Source organism: Epinephelus moara, chromosome 11 (genome assembly GCF_006386435.1).
Source record: "Epinephelus moara isolate mb chromosome 11, YSFRI_EMoa_1.0, whole genome shotgun sequence".
Classification (NCBI taxonomy): Eukaryota; Metazoa; Chordata; class Actinopteri; order Perciformes; family Serranidae; genus Epinephelus; species Epinephelus moara.
Window position 1 is genome coordinate 31,052,396 of NC_065516.1, and position 13,790 is coordinate 31,066,185.

The following is a 13,790-nucleotide window of genomic DNA, read 5'->3' on the forward strand; positions in this document are numbered from 1 at the left end:
TTTGTGGTCATTTTGTGCCTCTGCAGTTGTTTTACATCTCATTGTAGTCATTTATGTCTGCAGTTGTTTACATCCATTTGTAGTCATTTTGTGTCTCTTTGTAGTCATTTTGTGTCTCTTTGTAATCATTTTTTGTTTCTTTGTGGTCTTTTTGTGTCTCTTTCTGGCCGTTTGTTCATTTTTTGTGTCTTTGTTGCCTTTTGGTAGTTGCTATGTGTCTTCTTCTGGTCATTTGGCTAACCTTTTAGTTGCTTTGCATCTTACAGTAGCCATTTTGTGTCTCTTTGCAGTTGTTTTGCATCCATTTGTAGTCACTTTATGTCTCTTTGTGATCATTTTGTGTCTCTTTGTAGTTGCTTTGCATCTCATCGTAGCCATTTTGTGTCTCTTAGCAGTTGTTTTGCAGCCGTTTGTGGCCATTGTATGTTTCTCTATGAACTTTTTGTGTCTCTTTGTGGTCATTTTGAGTTTTGTTGTAGTTGCTCTATGTTTCTCTGTGGTTATTTTGATTCCCTTCCTGGTCGGTATATGTCTCTACCGGTGATATTGTGCAGGTGAGGGCCAGGGGGGCCCTGGGCTTGTGCCTGGTAAGCCCATTCAGTAGTTGATCCATGGTGCCAACTGGCTGTGAACTGACAGTACTGACAATGCAGGCGTGCTCACTTTCAGCTTTTCACTCAATGAAGTGGTTAAGATAATGTGGCTGAGCTGCTGGCTTGTTAGAAACCAGTCAGATCATCTGGCTGTTTGTGTCCTTTGTTCCATTGGACTTCGCTGTACGTAGCAGATATTGCTGTGTTTCCAAACTTTAACTGTTAACTTGGTGAATACAAAGTTACCATAACCAGTAGAAGCCTCAGACAAAGTGACAAAATTCAGATCCAAGTTGTGAAAACTGGAATTTAACTTATCTTGACCTAATTTCAACTCTTACCCAAAACTTCATCTTGATACAAACCTTAAATAAGGCTGTAACTCAAAACTAGCTGACAGACCAGACAAAAAATAAATACATTTACTCAAATTCCCAGAAGAATACACACTTAAATCCATATTTTTCTCTTTCTCATCCTCCTCCCTGAATTTCTCTTGTTTTCTTGGTCCTGCTGTCCAAACTTCTTTCAATGTCATTAATCCTTTCTCTTCTTTTTGTTTTGCTCCTCTTCAGTTTTATCTTTCATGCATTTTTGTTTCCAAAAATGTTCCCAGCATCAGTTTGTTCCTTTCTCAGAACAGGCCTGACAATGTGTTCCTGGCTTTCATCTGCACCGTACATAAACACACACTTTGTGTTGTATTGAATGTCTGGGGATGCTGTCATTATAGTATTGAAATATTCTCTTGGAACGAATGAAACCAAAACTGTTTGCAGATGAGGACAATAAAAGCAAACTGAATGGGATCCCAAACCTGTGCTGGATATATAACATACTATATATTGTGTTCATAGCACCATGTCAAGACACAGAGGGAGAGGTCGCAGTTTCCACAATGCAGTGATGAGATCATTAATGTTTCAAGACTCAGCACCACATGTGAACATACATGACTTTACAACAGCTGTAGTCAGTGAATGGAAGCAGCACTTCATTCAGAGCTGAATGAAATATAACAGGGCAAATATTTATAGAAGAATGTTTCTGACTTTGTGGCCACCATCTCTTTTTCTGTTTTCTTTACCGTCTTGTTCTTGTTTTTTCTCCCACAGGGGGTTCGAGAAATACAGCTTTAATTTGTCGTCGTATTGAGTTTTTTTCCGAAAATATCCCTCAGTGAAAGTGGGCTCGTGCCGTTGCAGCAAATCCGAGGAAATGGAAAGATATTTTGAGTTTGAGGTTGGATACATGTGGTGTTGTGGCTGTCTTTATGGTGTCTGACTGTCAGTCACACCACCTGATCCGGGTCGCGACAACATGTGGGTCAGCCAGACGTCCATCAGACACCCAGTAGGGTGGGACACCCATGCAGGCCTGGTGCCCGAAAAGCAGAAATACAGTGTTTAGCTGACGCTGTGCAGCATTAGTCGTGCTGAAACGATTTGCCAATCAATTAGTTGACTGACAATCAACAATTTTGCTGAACGATTTAACATTTTGTTTTCCTGGACAGTGGTGCCTCCAGAATTTTTTCATACAGGACATCCCAAATCTTGGAATGGCACACCGAAACCATAAGCCATTACTGAGTTTCCGGAATCCTGTTATGTTATGCTGTTATAGGCGAAGTTAGTTAAGTTGAAAATAATGTCAGTATGGAAAGTTAAGGAATTGCATACTGATATACCAATGATTATTATTTTTCAGTAAATAATACTAATTATCTGATGTGTAATAGTTACACAACAATCCTGTTTTAATGTGTTATGTATGTCTACATGTGTTAGGCAGTCCTTTGTTCTTCAAATAGGCTAGTAAATACACAGCTTTAATTTGACAGGTACATTGATAGTAAGGAAAAAAAACACTTCAAGGAACAAGCTTCGTCAAGTTTAAGGGATAATCGTAGGGACCCAAAGAGCCTCATCCAGATAAGCTGAGAGTTGAAGGGACCCCGCTGAAAATCATCATGCCAGTTGTTCCTTTGCCAAAATTTAGCCTAAATTTGGAGCATTATTTAGCCCTGTTTCCGTCATGCTAGGCCAATATGGTTGGTACCAGAACATGTCTTATGTTGTGTTCACACCAAACGTGATGCGAATTTTCATGTTGCATTACACGCAACAAGTTTGAATGTTAGAATATTTTGTGTTGACTCGCGTCACATACGCATGAAATCACCGAATCGATGAATTAACTTTCGCTGGGACGTCCTCTATGTCATACGTCCCTGGAGGATATCAATGCTGATTAGCTTTCACGGCACGAATTGGTTGATGAAGTTCAGATTTTTCAGCTCTTGCAAATAAGCATGACATGAAATCTCACTACTCGCTGAATTCACATTTCGCTATTCGCGCATTTGCATCGTGTCCATTGCATCCATCTTGCCGCCCAGCGGGAATTCGCATCTAATCGTGTCTTTACATTGACTTTAGATGCAATTTACTTGCGCAAATTGTTTTATTCGTGCCTGGTGTGAACGCGACACTAGGTTGTCTAGTTTTGGAATATATCTACCTTTGGGCTAGCTTAAAAAATGAACTAGACACAGCGTCTTCAGGTCGTTGACCAGGTGAATGTTGGCCTCTAATTATTAGCTACCGTGGGTGGGCCAGCAATCATCTCAGCCCCACTGGCCCCCCTCAGGGGATGCCACTGTTCCAAGATATCATTTTCCATTGCTATTTTGTATGTAATTTGTCTGATTTTAAACTGTGCAAATAAATTAAACTCAAACTCGTCTTACAGTAAAATGTTCAAGTCATGAATTAAACAAAAATGTCATTCAAGTATGAAACATTTCCTGGATCCAGCTGCTTTTCTCTGTTTTATATCACAGCAAACTCGTACGGACTTATTGGTAAAACAAATTTTAAATGTGAGCATATTGACCTTGGGCTTCAGGAAATTGAAATGTGTACCTCCCCTATATTATGAAGTTTTATAAACTCAGTGTTTAATAAATGAAAACACATGAACAATTCATTTTAGATAAAAACTAACCTGGTTGTTGCAGTCGTAAATAAAAACTACAAAACAGAGTAAAAATTACAGAGTTAAGAAAACTATATATTTCCCTCCTATGCTCACCTCAACCTTTCCTCCACTGACCTGCCAGTTGCTGTTTCTTCTGAACTCTATCCATCAGGCCTAATATCCTGACCTGAGAGTGTCCTCTCATCGATGGCACTTCCTCAGATCTGGCATTGCTCCCCACAACCACATTCTCCCCCATGGCCGTGTCTAACAACCCGTAACAGAGCCACAGCTAATTCCTTGTAAAAACTCTCTAGGAAGTAGCAATAACAGCTGTATGCTAATAGATAGCACATGGTACGTGCCCTGGCTGCTGACCGTTGACATGTGAGTACAACTACACAGGTACAAATGTTTTACACGCACACACACAGAAGTCTCTGTATGAAAGCTTTCTTCCTGGGTTGATATGAGTCAGTGGGTCTTGTTATGCCCCGGTGTCGGTGGATTAGCAGCCTAATCAAATCTAGAGTTATATTCTTGTATGGGCCCTGCAGCAGAGGGGAAAGGAGAGTGAGAGATGGAAAGAAAGATGAAGGAAAGCCACCCTTGTTTTCCAGGCGTCCCGTCCTTTCTCAGGTTCATGTGTTTGTGTTCATTAGGCATAATAGGGATCCTAGAAAAACAGATCACTGAGCTTGACTAAATAAACCTGCTGGTACATTCCTGGCATTGGCCTCTCATTAAAGCCCCCCGGCCCTGTCACCAGCTCACTCGTTTTTCAGCTGGCGCTGCCGGATCGGTGCAGGGTAACTGCTTTTGCCCAGGCGGGAAGGACCCTGCTGTGTGCGTTCTGCCTCGGAGACGCTGCTGTAGGCCAGCTGGGATTTGACACTCACCTACGCCCATCCTCACTAAGCCTTGAACCTCGGCACGCACCGCCCCGAGTCAAACACATTCTCCAAGCCTGTAAACACACACCTACCTCCAAACACGATGGCGGAAACAGCCGGCCATCATAATTGGCACTTTCATCACTGTCAATATTAGTCTTGCTGAGGGGGGCTAATATGGGCGCAAGTTGTTTTTTCATGTGTGAATCGTAAAAGAGAAAGTTTGAGGCGAGGAAGAGAAAGAGAGAGGGGAGTTTTAAAGAGCCTGATTTATATCCCCACCCTAGGAATGGATCATTTCAGCCATAATTAAGAGTGATACAGTTACTATCGCACAGAGACGCCATTCAAAGGCAGCAGCCATCTGCTTGTGTTTTACACCCCCGGCCCTGTGATTTACACTGGGCCTGGCTGGTATGGTATCAAGTGCCCTGGAGGACAGATGGAGACAGAGAGAGAGAGAAAAGTTTTAATGCTTTATCCTCCAAGTCCACATGCTGCCTACGGTTTGAGACACAATGTCAGGAAAACACCAACGTAAGTGTGTTACAGGCAAAGCCCTCCCTCCAAACCAAGGTGCTGGAACTCATCTACTGTGGGCCGAGTGTTCCAGCTGGAGGCAGCAGGAGTGTTTAAGGCCCAGGTGCTCAAATCTTGAACCAAGAGTAAGAGGTCATGAAGTTGAGAGGCAGAGAAACTGTGTGCAAGTTTGTGAACATATGCAGATGTCAATCACTCAGCCTCACAACACCAGGAGTGACGCTTCAGATCTAAAACGGACACACTGCAGCGTGTGGTAACTCGTGAGGTGAGAAAAAGAAGATCCAGTTCACTTTGATGTTTCCATGAACAGATTCACATACTGTTCCTGTATGATCTACACGGCGTTTTTTTTGTAGCATCTCCCAGCCGTGGAATGTTTGAAATAAATCTTTGTTGCGATTCTAGTTCAGTGGTAAAATACCAAAGCACTACGGGTCGCCTCCCTTGGCCTCGGCTGCTTCTGTGCTTCTGACAGTGCTATCGGCCGGCAGTAAAGGAAGCAGTAGCTGAATATTTTCCATTGTCAGGGTGGAATTGTTTGGCTGACCTCCGTCTGCACCGGAGTGCAGGTCGGCTGAGCGGCGTGCGGAGGTGGTGGGAGAACTGACTGACAGCAGTGAATAGAGAAAGCAAAAAGAAAGAAGAGTAACAACAAGTAAATATGAGTGAAGCTTTTGCTGAGCAGAGAAAGACGAAGCTAGAGAGAAGTTTCTGTTCCAGTGCAGAGGTGGCATTATTAACACTATATATATCTGATGTAGTCTAATAAAGCTGTTTCAGTGGCCTCTCTGGCTGAAAGTCTGTTGACACACACACCGATAAACACTCCCACATCACTGCAGCAAAGGTGAAAGGTTAAATCACTAAAGGTCAGCAAAAACAAGATTTTCAGGAGGTGTTGAGTTGCTGGATGGTCGGTCCAGAGTTGACCTCAAAACCCAAAGTAAACAGATCAATTCTGGAGCTGAAGAGTCGGCAGTGGTCATAGCTTCTGTTAAAGCTTCAGTTGGTCACTTTTATAAAAATGACTTTTTGTCATATTTGCTGAAACTGTCACTAAATCTCGACAGTTGTCATGAGCAGTGACTGACATAACTGACAACTGCGTTAGAGACTCCTCACTTCTAACTGACTGTTTTCGTTCAGAGATGATGGATTCTTGCAAATGCCATTAGAAGCACTCAAGGAAACACATGTTTTTTTTAATCTACATATTATCTGTCTCATATACAGTACTTGCTATACTCGCTAAATGAAAACAGTTAAGCAGAAATGAGGAGTCTCTAATGCAGTTGTTAATCATGTCAGTCGCTGCTGATGAGTTACCAACCACTGTTTCACCATGGTTTCTACAGCTTACAGCAAGATAGATTTAAGACTTTAATAATAACTTAATACATTTTATTTATGTAGCACCTTTCAAAACACAGTTACAAAGTGCTGTATAATAAAACTAAACACATTTAAAACACAAGGAGAATGAAACAAACTAAAGTGTCATGAAATGTCTTCTAAGAAAAGATAAAAATACGAAGGCCAAATTAAACTCGATAAGACTTTAAGACTTTTCATTTTACTCAGAATGACCAATTTTACAATATCAAAAACTGAAAAATCAACATCATCCATCTGGGGTCAGGGAAAAGTTTGCATAAAATGTTTATTGTGACAAAAACACGACATTTTGGGGGAAAAAGGTGGCGTTTGTTGGCAAGTTTTCTTGGCGTTCCTTACTCTCCAGAACTCGGCTGCTCGTCTTCTCACACACTCCCGCACCCGTGACCACATCACCTCCATCCTTCATAACCTCCAATGGCTCCTCATCCCCCAGCGTATCCACTTCAAACTCCTCATCACCACTTACAAAGCTCTCCACAACCTGTCTGAGCTTCTCCACTGGCACACTCCCTCCCACACTCTCAGGTGTGCTGATGCCAACCTCCTGGGCCTTTTCCATCGCTGCTCCCACCCTCTGGAGCTCACTCCCTAAACACATCAGAGACTCCTCCTCATTCTCCACCTTCAAAAAAACCCTCAAATCACACCTTTTCAAAACTGTCTACAACATTTAAATACAATGTACTTCACCCTTTCTGCATTATTATTTTTTATTTTTTGCTGTTGTTGTTCTCTGTAAAGCGTCTTTGGGTATCCTTAAAAGCGTTATATAAATTCAATGTATTACATGTTGGATTGCAATGCCTTAATTCACATTGCACTGAGTTTACGCATTACTGGTTTCAGCTATGCCACAAAATCTTGATTGAATAGCCAGTGTTTGTTTAATTTGCACTTTCCCGTGTCATCCAGGGTACAGTGACAGCTATCCAGCAGACAGTGGATCCTCTGCACTGAGCATCCTGACCAGAAACAAATTATAAAGGGTGTTGGTCCTCTATCCTGATCTGCGTAAATTATTTAATAAATGCAGGTATGTATTATTTGGCAAATTGACAACGTAACTTCCAAAAAAAAAGAAATCCTACTTCCCATGTCATAGCATTTTTAAGACTTTTAAAGATTAATTTAAAACACTTTAATAACAATTAGGGCCTTATTTTTAGATGAATGAATTCAGTGCCTTTTAAGACTTTTTAAGGACCTGCAGGAACCCTGTAAGTCAGAAGAGAGAAAGTGCAGGGACTGCTGGAAACTTAGATCGAAGTCCAACTGGCAATACTTAAATTTGTATTGGATTTATTCAACAGTTCTGAAAATATCAGAATCCACGCATCAAGAAAATGTAGAGGGGAAAGGACACTCCACTATGCTGTTACCTAATGCTGTCAAAAGTATTCCATACTTTTTCGATACCACGTGTTTAAAACCATCCAAGCTCTGTTAAACATTTGATAGTACTGAAAGTGCAGAAGCTATTTAAACAAAACAAGAGAAAAGAAAGAGACCTACAATCAGACTTTCTTTTCAAGGCAGCGCAGATGAAACAACAGGGAAGGACATTAACTGGTCCTCAACCTGTGGCTATGACAGCATTCCTTCCAGTGACAAACCCATGACACGTATAATCTTTTTTTATACTAGTGCTGTATCGTTTTAAACTACAGTATCATGACAACCCTAAACAATACTACAAGTATCCTAGATCCATGACTCTAACCACACACATGAGAGGGCAGGATATTGTATTGGCCTGTGTGTGTGTGTGTGTGTGTGTGTGCGCACCTGGCCCACAGTTCCATCTCCAGCCGTCACCTCTCCTCACCTCATCAGTCGAAGACGCCGAGCTTCCTGATCGATGACTTTCACAAGCTCTGTGTTTTGATGGATTGACCCGATGCCACGCCAAATACCTCCGCTGTAAGCGCAATTAAAATAATAAACGCAGGATTTCTGACACAGGCATGCCTCATGGCGAGCGTGGTGATCATTTACCGGCGCATTTCATTTCTCGGTTGACAGAGACGAAGGAGATCACCACGTCCCCACGTAGCAAAGCAGGAGAGCGGGGCTGTGATAGATTGCGACCGTTTGTCTTCGGGATAGTGGCTGTGCGAGTCTTCGAGTGTGTATCCACCGCTACGTGTCTGTGTGGGGTTGTGTGTGCTGATTGCTGGTTAAGTGTGATGAACTCAAATATACATGACCCCGTTCTCAAGCCTTTCTATGTGTCACAGTACATCTATTGTAGTGGTAAGTCTGTGTGTGTGTGTGTGTGTGTGTGTGTGTGTGTGTGTGTGTGTAGCTGTATTGTTTTAATTTAATAGAAATTAATCATGACATCACTAGTGCAGACATTCAAAAACCCACATGCTGATCTGACATGTAAGCCTGATCCTTTGGGGAACCCCCCATCTTTTCACAATCCTTGACACTGAGAGGTATTGAATATTTGTATGCACCGTACTGTAAGTGTGTGTGTGTGTGTGTGTTGTGGTGGGAGAGGACTTCATACTGAGCTGTTGTTTCTGGCAGACCCCAAATAAGCATGACGACAGCGCATTAAAAAAGGAGCTCGTCCAGCTCCCCTTCTATCCCGCTGTCGTGCAGGCAGCTCCGTCTGGCTGAGACACCTGCAGGGGCCTGATGTATGGCCAGTGATGCATTTGAAAATAAGAACGTGTAAATTCATTTTGTAGCTGTCCGTGTCTGGCTAACTAGGCCAGCAGACGCCGCCAAGGAGACAAGAAAAAGCACGGGCTGGATTGAACCACCATATCATTGTGTATATGGCGATACACACTATATATGTGATGACATCAGTGAGGACATGAGCCAAAGTTTGTGTTTGACTCAGTGTGTGGTGGCCAGAACTGTCTGATATTTCTTTAAGATAACACTGTGGTCTTCCACAACGAGGATAAAGTGCCTGTAGCTCTTTTACATTTGCAGATTATACAATGAATAAAGGCTGTAATAAAGACCAGGAGCCAAACTTACCTTCACGTGGGGTCTGGCCAGTAGTTTGAGAAGCTCTTTGATTTCTCCATTGGCTGATTTTCCTTCCAGCTCCTCAGACAACTAAAGAGGAGAAGACACAGAATGTTCACACAATCAGGGAAGACTATCAAATATGCTGTGAAGAAATTAAAAACCCACTGTCCTCTGTAGAGACGATTATTTGGTAACACTTCACTTGAAGGTATCTACATAAGAGTGACTTGACACGGAACCTGTCATGAACATTATGTACATGTCATTAACGTTTATGACTGTTGTCATTAAGTGTCATTCGTTTTTTTATAATGACAAGTTGACATTAATCAAAGTGACATTACCAGAAGTTGTCTTTGTCATGACAACTTGACATTAAATTTGTTTGGGATGTCCTTATTATGACAACTTGACATTAACCAGGATGACATTACCAGAAGTTGTCTTTGTCATAATAACTTGACATTAACAAGAAATGCACCTCTTTTTGTGTTTATGACAAGTTGCCAAGTTGTCATAATAAGGNAAGACAACCCAAACAATGTCAACTTGTCATTACAAAAACCGAATGACACTTAATGACAGCAGTCATGAACGTTTATGACATGTACATAATGTTTATGACAAGTTCATGACCGTGTCATGTCATAGTTATGACAGTGTCATGTCACCCTTATGTAGATACTTTCAAGTAAAGTGTTACCGATTATTTTTTATGATGACTGTCCTGTTTTCAAAGCCTTATTTCAACACTGTCTATATTTAAAAACTGATTCTATTACATATGAAGATTACCAGAGATAGATGTAATGGAAACTACTGCAAAACCATGTGTAAAAAGCACAGTTGTATACTCAAGGGCACTGGCTGTGTTTGTACTTTGAGGCAGCCCCGGCCAACAGGGGCCCATCACACAGAGAAAGTGATATTGTGCTAAATTAGGTGCATCTTAACAGGAGGCAAGGTCACACCTTGTCATGGGGCCGAGAATTTTGCACATGTTGTCATTTTTCTCTTGATTAAATTTACGATTCAGCTGGATCATTTTTCAATGGAAGTCTCAGGAACAAAAGAAAACAGTCCATTCCTCTTGGAAACAATGGGAGCTGTGAGAGCATCTCTGAGCAGTGGGACCGAGCTGGACCGCGTTCATGATGAATGTCTGGTAGCTCTGAGACGAGTGACTCTGCCTCTAAAGCCCAGGCCACGCTCCTCCGTCTGCGCTCTGATTTATGGATGATCCTCCTTGGACGTGGTGCGAGCGTGGAGGGGAGAGGCGAGCCGTCGCACACAAAGACGCGCCTGTGCTGAGCTGGGATCAGGGGATGATGTCGACTGCACAAAGAGGGCCAGTGGAGACTGGGGTGTGAAGGGAGAGCTAACAGTGATACCAAGAATTACACACACGTGCACTGTCATGTTTCATCTCTTGTGTGTGTGCATGCATGAACAGATGGTCGCACTGAACATGATGTGTGTATTTTGTACTGCATGTATGTTAAAAATAAGACATCAAAGCAATCTGTGGTGTCCTTATATTATGATTTGATGCACGTTGCCTTCACTTCAGAATTCAAGCAGCATTATTTTAAGAGTAATTAAATGTAGAGCAGAAATTATTAATCGCAAAGTTAAATGACAACTATTGTGTTAATCGGTTATGGTCAGCTTTTGAGTAACTTGCCATACACATATTGAAAATAAACATCTTTGCATTTTGGGCTGCTGCTCGGACTAAAGACGTAATCTGACGACATCAGTGACCTTGAGCTTTTTTCACTACATGGCTCTGCAGTGGTCAAGTATGTTTTTGTTTTTTTTGTATGTCATGTGTGATGTAACAAACACGCTGGAAAGCAGGTTAGTAAACAGCAGAAAGCAGCACAGAGGCCAGAGAAAATGCCACATGCTGACTAATTTGCAAAGATTTCTCAGCTCTGCTTTGACGGCACAGACAAAAATGATGGTGGCCTGTCACTGCATCACGCCACAAAAGGGGCAAAAATTAGTGCATCACTGCAGGTGTCATGTTTCAATCACTGATGATCGGAGCTGATCGGAGCTGGAACTGATAATTAAATTCAATTATAACCTTTCCCTTTAAGGACAAAAGCTGTTAGTGGGCTTTTTTGTCTAGTGGGAAAGGGGTTTTAATTTTTTAATAAACAATTAATGAAGACAATAGTTGGTAGACTAATGAAACTTAAGGGAGCTCTTGTTACATGTTTATTGATAGTAAATAATGTCACAAAAAGTCTGGTTTCGAATCGTTTTTGTAAAATACATACATACTGACGTAAAACACGAGGACAAAATTATTGCTTTGGACCACCATGATGCTTTTTCTTAACCATACCGGGGCGCCAGGACAGAGGGCTGACTGTAAAGCCTTCAGAGACAATATATGGACCTACATTTGTATAGCACCTTTTCTAGTCATCCGACCACTCAAAGCACTTTTCACACTACGAGTCACATTCACCCATTCACACACACATTCATACACTGGTGGCTGACACTACCATACAAGGTGCCACCTGCGACTCAGTTTTTAACACACCCACAGTATCTTCAGTATCTTGCTCAATGATCAAACTTGACAGGAGAAACAGAGAGAAGGAGCTGGGGATCGAACCGCTGATCTTCCGATTGGTGGACGACCCGCTCTACCTCTGAGATGATGATGATGATGATGATATGTGATTTTGAGATTCACATATAAATAGTAGTTGGTGTATTAACTAAAGAAAGACTTGAATAAAAGAATAAATAATAACAGTTGGGAGATGAATGAACAGGTCAGTTGTCGCTACAAATCACCTCACAGTGGATGAAAATGTGGCTGGTCACTTGAAATCAGGGATGTATATTGGCAAGAATCTGGCGATACAATACGTTAAATGATACAGGGGTTATGATTTAATATATTGTGATACTGTAGGCAAGATGACATTTTTTAAAATCAAATTTTACTGTCACCTCCCACACCAACACATCACCATATGCATAAAAATTTAAATTTAACATCATCGTTCAACATCATAGCACTAGTTTCTGCGCTATCTGGGCAAAGGAATTAACATTTAGCTCTATTAGTACAAATTAAACAATTAAAATCTATAGTGTTTTTGAGAGTAATACAAATAAAAATAATATTAAAATACCCAAGCATATGGATTCATTCTTATACCCCTAATTCAAAATATTCCCTTTAATAAAATGTTAAGTTAAAAAACAAAAACAAACGGAAACAAAATGCTCAGTTCTTTGACTATACCTGTTACGTAGCGATTAACCCTTCAGCACAGATTGTGTGTGGTAAAAGTGTCAGCATGAAGCAGTGCCGCAAAGAAGCGTGAAGAGACACATGGATCATTTCGGTGCCTCTGCTGTCGTCACCTAACAGATAAGTTGAACAGGGAAATTTCTCTAAAACGCAGCGTGCTCCTTTAAGGCAGACGATGACAGAGGTTGGGAAAACCTACAGTTTGTTTGACTAACGACCCCTGCGGTGCGGGAGTAAAGTAACAGAGGTGAGGCAGAGGTAAAGGCAGGGGGCCGAGGGTTAGACTGGGGTTAGGGAGGATGCTATGTCACTTTACCCCTGGACGGGAACATGTGCTTTCGCCTGGTGGTGGTGGTGGTGGGGGGTGTCTTTTCATTATTTCCATTAGCTTTGACCCCCCGAGGGAGAGAGACTGCGCTAATGAATAGTCACAGTGGTCAAGGTTACTCTGACTGAACCTCAGTCAACCCTGCATTACTTCACTTTCTCAAATATACAGAATAATAGCATCTGAGAGGTCGGAGGGAGATGGAGGAAGTGTGAGGAAAAACAAAATGTGACAGGGAAGAAGTGGAGATAAAGACCCCAAACAAAGAGATATCTTCTCACATGATCAGAGGGGAGAAGATAACACGGAGGAGGAGAGAGGTGGAGATGGAGGGGAGTCGGGGGTCAGGGTCTTTAGTGAGGGAAAATCTCTCGCTCCGATACGTCGTCATCCATCATCTCATCGCCAAGCTGTTTACAGCGAGGGAGGCAGACAACGAAAGACAGAGAACTGTAAATTTCCAGTCCCTCATATTGTCCTATTAAAGCACCTTGTCCCATAACTCAGCACGCAGGACAGATGGGACATGTTTGACAACACGCTCTGCTCTCTACCTTCATGCTCCTATGTTGGAGTCATATTTTCCATCCTCAGACCTTCGCAGAGAACGAGGGAGGGGGCAAAGAAAAAAAAAGATGCCGGTCTCCTTTGAGACTGTTTATTTCATTTGTAAAATGTCATGGCAGGCACTGCAGTGTTTAGATAAGTTTGATCCCAGCATGTCAGTTTATAGCTCTCCCCTGACCCCGAGCAGCTCAGGGCTCACTGCTTTG

General features: G+C 42.0%; 1 protein-coding gene across 2 annotated transcripts in view; it reads right to left on the minus strand.

The window, feature by feature from the left end:
* Positions 1 to 13,790, minus strand: part of mpp7a (MAGUK p55 scaffold protein 7a) — a 179,506-nt gene that overhangs the window by 89,080 nt on the left and 76,636 nt on the right. For both annotated transcript variants that reach the window (XM_050057012.1, XM_050057013.1), the window contains exon 5: positions 9,410 to 9,490. In XM_050057012.1, the coding sequence (XP_049912969.1) occupies positions 9,410 to 9,490 (81 nt within the window). The remainder of the gene's footprint in view (positions 1 to 9,409; positions 9,491 to 13,790) is intronic.